The sequence below is a fragment of the Neomonachus schauinslandi genome, chromosome 6 (genome assembly GCF_002201575.2).
Source record: "Neomonachus schauinslandi chromosome 6, ASM220157v2, whole genome shotgun sequence".
Classification (NCBI taxonomy): domain Eukaryota; kingdom Metazoa; phylum Chordata; class Mammalia; order Carnivora; family Phocidae; genus Neomonachus; species Neomonachus schauinslandi.
The window spans coordinates 120,113,066-120,125,875 of NC_058408.1; the positions used below are offsets into that span (position 1 = coordinate 120,113,066).

Below are 12,810 nucleotides of genomic sequence, written 5' to 3' on the forward strand. Positions count from 1 at the left end.
TTAAATTAAAAACAGAATAATTTAAAAATTTACATTGAGTGTAACATGAAACTTCATTTCTGTATTGTGGTGAGTTGAGGAGACTTACAAAGGGAATAAAGAAGAAGAAAGGAAAGAAGGATGGCTAGAGCAGATTCTCAAACTTCAGGTATTGTGGTCACCTGTCAGCAGGTGATCAAAAAATAAAATGTCAGCAGTTCCTCAAAAAATTTAAAAATAGGGGCGCCTGGGTGGCTCAGTCGTTGAGCATCTGCCTTTGGCTCAGGTCATGATCCCAGGGTCCTGGGATTGAGCCCCGCATCGGGCTCCCTGCTCAGCGGGAAGCCTGCTTCTCCCTCTCCCACTCCCCCTGCTTATGTTCCCTCTCCCGCTGTGTCTCTCTCTGTCAAATAAATAAAATCTTTAAAAAATATATTTTTAAAAATTAAAAATAGAATTACCATATATAATCCAGCAGTGCCACTTCTGGGTGTATATACCTCAAAGAATTGAAAGGGTCTCAAAGAAATATTTGTATACCCATGTTCATAGCATTATTCACAGTAGCTAAATATGGAAGCAACCCAAGTATTTCTTGACCAGTGAACAGATAAGCACAATGGAATATTATTCAGCTTTAAAAATGAAGGATATCCTGCAGTATGCTACAACATAGATAAACCTTGAGGACATTATGCTAAGTGAAATAAGCCAGTCACAAGACAAATACTGGCTGATCCCATTTATATGAGGTACTTAGAATAGTCAGAAATCATAAAGACACTATAATGGTGGTTGTCAGGGGCTGAGGGGAAGAGAGAATGGGGAGTTGTTTAATAGGTAAAGAGTTTCAGTTTTACAAGATGGAAAGAGCTACAAGATGGGTGGTTGTGATGGTTGCACAACACTGTGAATTTTTTTTTTTAAGATTTTATTTATTTGACAGAGAGAGGGAGAGGGAGCACAAGTAGAGGGAGAGGGAGAAACAGACTCCCTGCTGAGCAGGGAGCTTGATCCCAGGACTCAGATCATGACCTGAGCTGAAGACAGATGCTTAACTGAGCCACCCAGGCGCCTCAACATTGTGAATGTATTTAATACCATTAAACTATACACTTAAAAATGGTTAAGATGGTAAATTTTATGTTATATGTATTTTACCACAATAAAAAAGAATAATTAAAAGTTTTTTTTTAATAAACTTTTTAAGTGTAATGTCAGGTCCTACTCCCAGAGATTCTGATTATGTATGACAGATTGGAGGGTTGAAGGGAAGCAGGGAATCACTTAAAGAGAAACTTAAGAGTTTGGTCAGAAATTATAACCTCTTTTTGGGTGTGGACTTTGGAAAGTTTTTGGCTTTGTTCTTTGAAATGGGAAATAGCCGGTTATTCTCACTAAGATATTCAGAATATATCCCATAAATTATACCATTAAAATTGTAATAACTTGAATTAAAGTAGAATTGTTATATTGACGTTAAAATGCAAATTTATGGCATTGTCAGTAAAAATTTTTAATTTCAAAATGTTGGGTTTTATCTTTCTTGTCTGTTTTGTTTTGTTTTTAAGATTTTATTTATTTGACAGAGAGGGAACACAAGCAGAGGGAGTGGGAGAGGGAGAAGCAGGCTTTCCGCTGAGCAGGGAGCCCAATGTGGGGCTCGATCCCAGGACTGTGGGATCATGACCTGAGCCGAAGGCAGATGCTTAACGACTGAGCCACCCAGGCGCCCCTGTTGTCTGTTTTTATCTAAGAAAAGCTTGAAGACTCAAAGTACTTGCAGTGGGAATTAGGTTTAGTTAAGACTTTTCTGTTCAAGTTCTGGTCAGTAGGAAATAAAGCTGTTGACAAAAAATACTGTGTGTACTTAAAAAAGCTGTTTGGAGTTTTTATCATATGATTGTTCTGGGGCCATCTCTTATATCTAGTTTTTCACACTCTATCAAGATTGTTTGGGTTGCACATGGTGGAAAATCTGCCCCAAACTGGTTAAACTAAAAAAAAACAACTATAGGTTTATGTAAGTGAACAGTGCAAAAGTATATTTAGCTTTAAGCACAGCTTGATCCATGTCTCAAAGCCATCAGTTTTCTTTCAGCTTCCTCTGGGTTCTTTAGACTCCACATGGTGGTTCTGCTGGCAGTAATAGCCTTACACCTTCATTTAGCTTCACGCTTTCCTGCCTTCAAGCTCAGTACCAAAGAGAAAGCCTGTGTACCAGCTTTCCCAGCAAAAATTCTGAGATTCAGTCTGATAAAACCACCTTCATGGGCCCAGTCCTCAATCACTGTAATTTGGGGGTGGGATATGCCCTTAAACCAATCTGAGGATTACTTTTCCTGGAGCTGGGGATGGGGGAGGACTAACTGCCTAAACCACATACAGGACTGTTGTTAGAGGGAAGCGTGGTTTTCCATAGAAAGCGTGGGAAACTGTTTGTTCCTAAAAAAGAAGAGAAATCGTGCTGTCCATTAAACCACAAGTTTCTTCTCTGTCCTCCAGTCGGAGATATTTTTTTTTTTTTAAAGATTTTATTTATTTATTTGACAGAGAGAGACACAGCGAGAGAGGGAACACAAGCAGGGGGAGTGGGAGAGGGAGAAGCAGGCTTCCCACGGAGCAGGGAGCCTGATGCGGGGCTCGATCCCAGGACCGTGGGATCATGACCTGAGCCGAAGGCAGACGCTTAATGACTGAGCCACCGAGGCGCCCCTCCATTCTGAGATCTTGAGAAACTGTAAACCCATCATTTTCAGTCACCTCTTTCTCCCTAAAAGGAGGGAGGCAGGGGAATAGGGAATAAATAGCTGAAATAGACGGCACCAAGACGGGAGTATGGTATGGGGAAGGAAAGAGGGAAAGCATAATTATAAGACCTTCTCAGCTGATGCTCCTGGTCAGTCTGTCAGAAGTTTTAAAAAAATGAGGAAAGAAAGGATTCATAAACATACATATTAGTTCCCTTCCCTCCTGTTTTCCGGCCCTGAAGACTAGTAACTGTCTTATATAGGCTATTTGCCTAAAAACATTTATGTGACCAGTTTTATATGCCTTAAGTTAATTTCTGATGTGCCTGGCCCTTTTATCACAGACTAATGTTCTTTACATATTAGGTCGATTAAACTCCCATATCTAGTAAGGTTGTAAATCAGTTAATAAATTCTTTAGAACTTAACATTTTCTGTACTGTCACTTTAAAAAAAGCAGTTATTTCTAACTCAAGCAAATCAAGTAGACGTCTCCTTCATACAGTTTGCTTTCACCAATCTCTTTCTTTTTTCACCTGCCATTTTTCTTTTATTTTTTAAAGATTTTATTTCATTGTTAGCACCTGTGAGCCAGTGTGGGGGAAGGGCAGAGGGGAGGGAGAGGGACAAGAAGATTTGGTGCTGAGCATGGAGCCCTACGCGGGGCTCTGTCTCACTACCCTAAGATCATGACCTGAGCCCAAACCAAGAATGGGATGCTTAACCGAATGAGCCACCCAGGCGTCCCTCACCTGCCATTTTCCTATACCAGCAGTTCTCAAACTTCACCTCAGGATCACCTTCACAGAATTCAAGGCCCTCCTCCTCCAGAGTTTCTGATTCACTAGCTCTGGGGTGAAACTAGAGAATTTGCAGGTTACCAAGTGATCCTGAAGCTGCTGGTCCAGGAAACTTTGTTTCAAGAATCTCTCTAATCGCTTGTCCCTGCCTCTGCTAATTTCTATCACTCCTCCCTGAAGACTTCTCTGATCTATCCAAATTGATCCTTCAGTTTCTTCTTAAAATGGATATACCTGTGGTAATTTCACTGCAACCTTAAATCTCTTATATCTACTGGATGTGGCCCTAATTAAATTATAGGATTTTCCAAATAGATACAGTCGTCCATTTATTTTGTTTGTGCAACAACATGGACCCAGTGAATACTCAGTAAATGTTGCTAGCAAAATCTGTACTATTGTTAGAAAATTTCATTACGTATCTATCTGTATCTAAACTATAATTTTTAGATGAAGTAATTTGGTGTTATCAGAAGTTTAATATTTGATCTCAAATGACCATCATTAGATTGACTGTGTAATGAAGAGAAAATGGATATGGTAAGTTGGTGGATTTGAGAGTATTGGTATAATTAGATTTCTTTTAATATCTCCTCTGTAAGATAATTTCCGTTAATCCGTAATGAGCATTAGCTTCAAAACCCAAATTTGTAAACTGTATACTATCACTATGAATCAAACAATAAAAGCAAGGTTATTGTATTAGCACTTCTTATTGGGCTTAACTCCTAGTAAGTTTCCATATAAATCATATGGAAAATAAATAATCGTTCAACTCTCTTACCTATCATAGTTGTGAAATTAGAAAAAATGTCTAAAATGCTTTAAATGTCAGTTGAATACCTTCTAAAAAGTAAAACTATAAAAAGTGTTCAGTAGTATACTGATGCCTCACCTTTGAAATGCATCAAAAAAGAAAATGGATTGATGAATGAATATGTAGTAAAGCACATATAAAGTAAAATGGTAAGAATTACAGAATCTAGATATTGAGAATGTGGGTAGTCACTGAACAGTTTTTCAGCTTTTTTTGAAAGTTTGAAATTTTTCATAATAAAATTTTGGGAAAAATAACCTTAACACTATCTAGAATTTATGGGGAATATAGATAGCTATACAAGTATTTGCATTGGATTGAAATATGAAATTGCCATTTATATAGGTCAAAAGCAGACAAATACAGACAATTTCATTTGGTTCAACCTAGTATTAAAGTTGTTCTGGGGGTGTCTGGGTGGCTCAGTTGTTAAGCGCTTCAGCTCAGGTCATGATCCCAGAGTCCTGGGATCGAGCCCCGCATCGGGCTCCCTGCTCGGCGGGAAGCCTGCTTCTCCCTCTCCCACTCCCCCTGCTTGTGTTCCCTTTCTCAAGCTGTGTCTCTCTCTGTCAAATAAATAAATAAAATCTTTAAAAAAAAAAAAGTTCTGAGTAAATATATTTTTACATTTTATTTTTTTCCTGGTGACTGAAATTGTCTTTATTCAGTTCACTGTAATACTGATTAATTATGCTAATCTAGATGTACTTAGCTACATATGCTCATTGTTGAAATGAAAAACTTAGAAGAACTTAGAACGCGTCTCAGTATTCTGCCTATGTGTTGTTACCAAAATTTTATCTCTCATTTCCCGGAAGTATAGAAATATATTTACAAAATTACCTCAGTGTGGGTCACATACATACTAACACCTCAGTTAATCAAGTCTGTTTGCTCTCTACTTGTCAATTGAAGTTTTGTGGAAAACTTCAGATTATATATATCCCAGTCAAACTGTGGATAGTGATGATAATTGCACAACAATATGAATGCACTTAATACTACTGAATTATACTCTTAAAAATGGTTAAAGTAGTAAATTTTATGTATATTTTCCCACAGTAAAATTTAAAAGATGGAGAGGAGGAGGGGACACTTTTGGATAACAATAGGATAGTATGAGAGCCCAGACAGCTTGGCTGAGGTGGGTCAGAGTGCTAAAGAAACACTACCTACCTACCATTTTTACCTAAGTCGTATGAAACCTGACTGAATTTGAAAGCTGAGTAAAATCACAATTTTGGATGTTGTTGCCATGAATTCAGTTAAGCTTTTTTCCCTATTCTAATTGGAAAATTTTAATTGGAATACACAATTAAAATTTGTTGTTCTACAAGGACTGGAGGAGACCTCACACATCTATAGTACCTGATTATATATAGTCTTTCCCATTGAGCAGAGTTAAGCTAGTTGTTCTGACAGAAGCCACTTATCTAATTAAATGAAAAGTACACAGTAGGTAGCAAGCCTTAATTAGCAGTTTCCAATTGTACAAACTTTAATAGGGGGCGGAGTGAATGGTCTCACTGAGTTAAATTGTATTTGCCCTAGTGGAAATTAGTGTCAAAGCTTGTGTCAATTGGGAGAAAAAATAAAGAATTGCAACCTAATCCCACAAAAACAAATTAGACTTAATGAGGTACTCTATTTTTTTTTTAAGTTTTTTTTTTTTTTTCTTTTTTAGGGGTGCCTGGGTGGCTCAGTCCGTTAAGCATCTGACTCTCGATTTCATCTCAGGTCATGATCTCAGGGTTGTGGGATCAAGCCCTGTATGGGGCTCTGTGCTCAGTGGGGAGTCTGCTAGAGATTATCTTTCTCTGGGAAAGGGAGGGAGGAGGGAGGGAGAGTGAGTGTGTGTGCAATGGGGGGGTGCGGCGCAGAGGAAGAGGGAAAGAATCTTAAGCAGACTTCCCACTGAGCACTGAGCCAAATCAAGCGTCCGACCCCTTTGTGCTCTTTTTTAAAACTTAATGATCTTTCTCTCTTCTCATAATCATACTTTACCAGGAAGAGAAATGGTTTTTTTTCCTCAATTGAAAATTGAATGAGACCATAGTGAAATTATTTGTGTAATACTTTAGTTTTCCAAGTTGAAGAGGTTAAGAGGTTAGTGCTGTTGAAGTGGGGAAAATACTGAATTTCACATATTCCTGTGCTTACCACTCCTCAAAGAATTATTAGGTCTTATAAAACAAAAGCAGCTTGAGGGTTGTCATTTTATGCTCTGATTCATAAGTGAAGAATCATTAGAAAGATGGAGGAAATTACATAAAAACAAAATTCAGAAAACACAAGACTCTGCAGAAGAATACAGAAAAAGAAGAAACTCCTCTACTGGAAATGTATTGATTGTTTTGTCTCCTCAGTATTTAAATGTAAAGTAGAGGTTCTATGATATAAAATAGTAGGCTCATCCCAGTAAGTTAGAGCTACAATGGCGAATTAGGTTGCAAAGGCGACTGGGGTCTTAAAGATAACATTATTTCTCTTTTAATTTACAGAAGTTGCTGGGTATGTTTTGCCACTGATGAAGATGATAGAACAGCTGAATGGGTGAGACCATGCAGGTGCAGAGGATCTACAAAATGGGTTCACCAGGCTTGTCTACAGCGCTGGGTAGATGAAAAACAAAGAGGAAACAGTACAGCCAGAGTGGCATGTCCTCAGTGCAATGCTGAATACTTAATAGTTTTTCCAAAGTTGGGTAAGCAGATCCTTAAAAACAGCAGAGATACATGTGATGTTATTTTACATAACTCTATGATCTCAGGTTTATTTTAAAGTGACCCATCTGTTTGTTTCTTTGTAAATTTCTCTATTCTCATTCTGTTGTTTCCTCTCTAAATGTTTCTAACAGTTTACATTATCCTTAATATATCTTCAAATCCACCCATTTGTGTGTTAAATGTTTTTATTTTGGTTGAGTGGATAAAAAACTTGGGACATCTGATTCAGTGGATAAAATCAAATAACAAAGCCATAATAAAAAAGCTGACCAAAAGAGCCTTATTCTCTGGAGACCATTGATGTAGGAGAAAGAAAACAACAATGTGTTCTTTCTAATACTTATCCTTAATTCTTCTATTAAGGAATAAAAAGTAGGGAAGTTAAAGACTTAATAGTGTTAATCTCATCTTTGGAATCCAATTTATGTGGTTGTCCTTCATGAAAACTGCTTTCTTCTTTCTGCAACTTGGCAGGCAAGGAATAACCAAAGATCTTTTAGAATGGGGTTAGCATTGAAAAAAGTAGAGCACACTCTTTAAAGGAAGCTGTAACTAAGGCTGATATTTAGTTACCATGTTCCATTACAGCCATGTGATTGTGAACTGGTGTCTCTATTTGGTGTTTATGCCATACCAGTTGTTAAACATTTTTAATACCACCCTTTACTGTAATCAAGAGATATATGAAGGCACTTTGGGTTCTGGGAAGGTCAGACAAAGAATGACTTTCAGGGGGAGGAGAGTTCAAGGAGAAATTTGAAATAATTATTAGATGTGTGTTTTCTAGGTGCTGTACATACTGAAATAAGACCCTCTTTAAAAAAAAAAATAACAAATGCTGATAATGAAGTGCTTTTCTAATGTGAGACAGTTAATAATAAGGGCAAATAAAATTTCCTTGGTTGTCTGTATTTCTCTAGCATAATTCATAAGGAATATGAAGGAAGAAATAATAGCTTCTTGTGAAAGGAAAGTAGTAGAGAAAGTAGTGTTTCTCGGGCGCCTGGGTGGCTCAGTTGGTTAAGTGACTGCCTTCGGCTCAGGTCATGATCCTGGAGTCCCGGGATCGAGTCCCACATCGGGCTCCCTGCTCTGCAGGGAGCCTGCTTCTCCCTCTGACCCTCCCCCCTCTCATGTGCTCTCTCTCTCTCATTCTCTCTGTCTCAAATAAATAAATAAAAATATTAAAAAAAAAAAAAAAAAAGAAAGTAGTGTTTCTCAAATATTTAGAATTTGTGGACCACATGATGGGTCTTCATGTACACCACAGATTTTAGGTAAAGACAAAGTAATCCAAAAGTTGACCCTTGAACAACACAGTGGTTAGGGGTACTGACCCCCCCCCCCGCCACGCAGTTAAAACTTCACCCACAGCAGGACGCCTGGATGGCTCAGTCAGTTAAGTGTCCAACTCTTGATTTCCACTCAAGTCATGATCTCAGGGTCATGAATTCGAGCCCTGTGTTGGCTCTATGCTGAGCCTGGAGCCTGTTTGAGATTCTCTCCTCCCTCTGCCCCTTCCCACTCATGTGGGCTCACTCTCTCTTAAAAAATAAAAATATTAAAAATTCATCTATAGTTTTTGGCCCCCCTAAAACTTTACTAATAGCCTTACCGCTAATATAAACGTTGATTCACACATATTTTTTTTTTTTTTTTTTTTAAAGATTTTATTTATTTGACAGAGAGAGATACAGCGAGAGAGGGAACACAAGCAGGGGGAGTGGGAGAGGGAGAAGCAGGCTTCCGCGGAGCGGGGAGCCCGATGCGGGGCTCGATCCCAGGACCCTGGGATCATGACCTGAGCTGAAGGCAGATGCTTAACAACTGAGCCACCCAGGCACCCCACACATATTTTATATATTATATGTATGATATACTGTATTCTTACAATAAAGTAAGCTGGAGAAGAGAAAATGTTAAACTCATAAGAGAGGGGTGCTCGGGTGGCTCAGTCAGTTAAGCGCCTGCCTTCGGCTCAAGTCATGATCTCAAGGTCCTGGGATTGAGCCCCACATCATGCTCCATGTTCAGCAGCGAAGTCTGCTTCTCCCTCTCCCCTCTGCTCCTGTTCTCTCTCTCAAATAAAGTATTTTTAAAAAATCATAAGAGGGGCGCCTGGGTGGCTCAGTCGGTTAAGCGACTGCCTTCGGCTCAGGTCATGATCCTGGAGTCCCAGGATCAAGTCCTGCATCAGGCTCCCTACTCAGCGGGGAGTCTGCTTCTCCCTCTGACTCTCCTCCCTCTCATGCTCTCTGTCTCTCATTCTCTCTCTCAAATAAATAAAATCTTAAAATAAATAAATAAATAAAAAGAAATCATAAGAGAAAATACATTTATAATGTACTTATTTTATTTTTAAAAAATCCACATATAAGTGGAGCCACACAGGTCAAACCATGTTGTTCAAGAGTCAACTATAATATTAAAGCAGTATTCTAAAATAATTTAAACATCAGGAAAAGCAATTACTGCTGCATTCTTTCACCATACTGATACCTAGCTCACTAAAGTCAAAGGTTTCATATTCAGCTGTTTCTTTTCCTACTCTTTAATTCTTCTGATAATCCCACTTTTCAGCTATAGGTTTTTGAGAATAGCAACAAGTACTGGATGATTCTGTTAGATGTTTTAGATGTTTAAATGGATGGATACAAAAATTATTGCAAGAATTCTCACTGAACATTACATACATTGTTAGATGAGGCACTGAGTTGACAAATGAATGGCACTCAGCAGTGAAGCTGAATATTTCATTTTGGAAGATGGTAGTGGGTAAATCTGTCCTTTTGGTTGTATTCAGTTCTAGGAAATAAATTTTCAGACTAGTGTGGTAATATGATTTTTAGGTATACCTCATACTAAGACATTGATTTTTTTTCCTACAGCAAGGAAGGAAAATGGGTAGACGTTGAAAAGGTCAGACTCTGTTTGGTTAAGCCATTTATATTATGATTTGGTCTTTATATTTTATCCTTTTTAAAAATATTTATTTATTTATTTTAGAGAACGTGCATGCACTTGTAAGCAGGGAGGAGAGATAGAGGGAGAAGAAGGGAGAGAATCTTAGGCAGGCTCCACACCCAGCATGGAGCCTGACACAGGGCTCAGTCTCACAAACCTGAGATCATGACCTGAGCCGAAATTAAGAGTCAGACGCTTAACCAACTGAGCCACCCAGGCATCCCTTCCATGCCGTTTTTAACAGTGACTCAAGAACACAAGACTTACTGTCAAATGCCAGCTGTTGTCTGTAAATGAAGCCATGTGTGAATTAGCTTTCAGGTGCCATACTCTTTCTTGTTACACAGATGGCTAGTGCTCTTGGCCCTGATCCCAGTATACCTTTTCAAGTCAAGTTCAAAAATAATTGTTGGTTAAAAGAAAATCCCTTCTCTATGGCATGTTTTCACTGATGATCAATTAAAAGTTGCATATATTTCTTGATTTACGTATTATGTAAATGCCAACAGTTGATTCATACTCTGAACACTACTGGTTTCTTTCAGCCATAAAACAAAATATTTAAGAACATACATCTGTGATAGTAATTGTTCTTCGTTGCTGTGTACCAAACATATGATGTACTTTAGTGTCATCTGATGATAGAATTTTGCCAGCAGATTGTTTTCTCCTTTAGCATATTCATGATTAATTTTGCACTGACCATTTATACCTGTTTTTGTTAAAATAAGTTGAAGTTCCTTTGACTGCAGTTTTTAATCTTTGTTTTCAGTGACAGAATTCATAATGCAGGCTTTGATTGCAGGCTGGAGTGGTTGAAAATTATATGAATGCTTCAGTGGCTTCTTGTCCCTGTTTTATAACGTTTCAGTCCCTGTTTAATAATATGTTACAGTACAGTGGGAACAAGGAGGTCTCCTTGTGCACACTAATCCTAATTCACTGGTCACAGCCCATTCCTAGATCACACTATTTTCACTCTGGATATTATACCGTTTATCATTTATGACATTCTGAGTTAAATGTGTTTTTATCACTTTTACTCTTCAGTGAACATTTGACGCATTCTCTTTCTTAAATTTGGGATTTAACACATGATGTTATTAACAAAATACATGTTTAACCAATGTAAACAACTCACATGATGTGAAGGTGTGTTAGCTGAAACAAACAGTCCCTCCTTAACTATTCTTGTAGAGTATATGTGACCCTAGAAACATAACACTTAAGAACTTACAAGAATTTTCTTGAAATTCATTATTTTACTTTTCGAATTTGGGAAATGTTTGTGATCAAAATTTTTATTACTTTTTCATCAAATTGTTTGTAGACCAGTTAATAGATTGGCCGGGACTACCTTTGGTCTCCAAACAACATGTGAGAGACACTGGCTAGACAAAGGAATATAAGATAAGAGAATATGCAGAGAGGAAGAGGTGATGATTAACATTCCAGTGGGATGATCTCTGTGTAGCAAGTATTTTAAGTTTTATATGGATTTAAACTCAGTCTGGCTGGGTAGCTGCCAAATCTGCGACTTTTCTAGTACTTAATGGTGGTCAGAATGGAGGGGTGGTGTGTGTTAATTATTGATAGGGAATATATTGTGCTTAGTTATGAAAAACTTAGCAGACTCCTCAGACTTTCATTCTTCTCACTTTGTCACCCATCTTAGGGTTTGCTTTCTTCTTTCTGCTAGAGTGAGTTAGGCCAGTTGCATGTATGCAACTACTTAAAAAGCTCAGAGTGTCCTCTGAGGACCAGAAGCATTGGAATCATCTGAGAGCTATTAGGAATGAAAAAACCTTAACACCCCACCCCATCCTCTCTTTGAATCAAAATCTGTATTTTTATGAGATCATCAGATAGGTACATGTTAAATTTAAGAAGCGTTGCCTTAAAACATGAAGAGAATACCAGCTGGAAAATGTTTGTCTTTTATTAAAAATAAAGCATTTCCATGAAGTTTAAGATCAGGTAGTAATATCGGTTAGCCAAACAGAAGAATTCAAAGGAGAGTATCTCAAGGGCAGAGTTCTTTTTTTTTTTTTAAACAGTATCTTTTTTTTTTTTTAAGATTTTATTTATTTGACAGAGAGGGACACAAGCAGGGGCAGAGGGTGAGGGAGAAGTAGGCCCCCCACCGAGCAGGGAGCCCGATGTGGGGCTCTGGGGCTCGATCCCAGGACCCTGGGATCATGACCTGAGCCGAAGGCAGATGCTTAACTACTGAGCCACCCAGGCGCCCCTCAAGGGCAGAGTTCTTGATTCCTAAGAGTAGCAGGGACTGATTCACATTAGCTTCTTTTTCCTTAATTTCTTTCAAAAATATTTTGTAGTTTTCAGTGTGCAGGTCTTTTGCCTTGTTAAATTTATTCCTAAGTATTTCACTTTTTTGTGCCTTTTTTAAATGGAATTTTTTTCATAATTTTATTTTCAGATTGTTTATTGTGAGTGTATAGAACACAGTTGATTTTTATATTTTAATCTCGTGTTCTAAAACTAAGTGAACTCTTTTAATGGTTCTGACAGTTTTTAAGCATTTTCTGTATACAGGATCATGTTATTTGTCAATATAGTTTTACTTCCTCTTTCCCAGTCTTGATGCTTTTATTTCATTCTCTCGCTTTCATTCTCTGCCTAATTTCATTCTCTGTTGCAATCACCAGTATTTCAATGAAAGTGGTTAGGACAGACATCCTTGTCTTGTTTTTTTTGTTGTTTTTTTTTTTTAAGATTTTATTTATTTATTTGACAGAAAGATAGAAGAGCAC

The 12,810-nt window shown here is 37.8% G+C and overlaps 1 protein-coding gene across 1 annotated transcript in view; it reads left to right on the forward strand.

Moving 5' to 3' along the window:
• Nucleotides 1–12,810, forward strand: part of MARCHF5 (membrane associated ring-CH-type finger 5) — a 50,228-nt gene that overhangs the window by 11,209 nt on the left and 26,209 nt on the right. Inside the window, exon 2 of the mRNA XM_021699488.2 lies at nt 6,848–7,050. Within this exon, the coding sequence (XP_021555163.1) occupies nt 6,848–7,050 (203 nt within the window). The remainder of the gene's footprint in view (nt 1–6,847; nt 7,051–12,810) is intronic.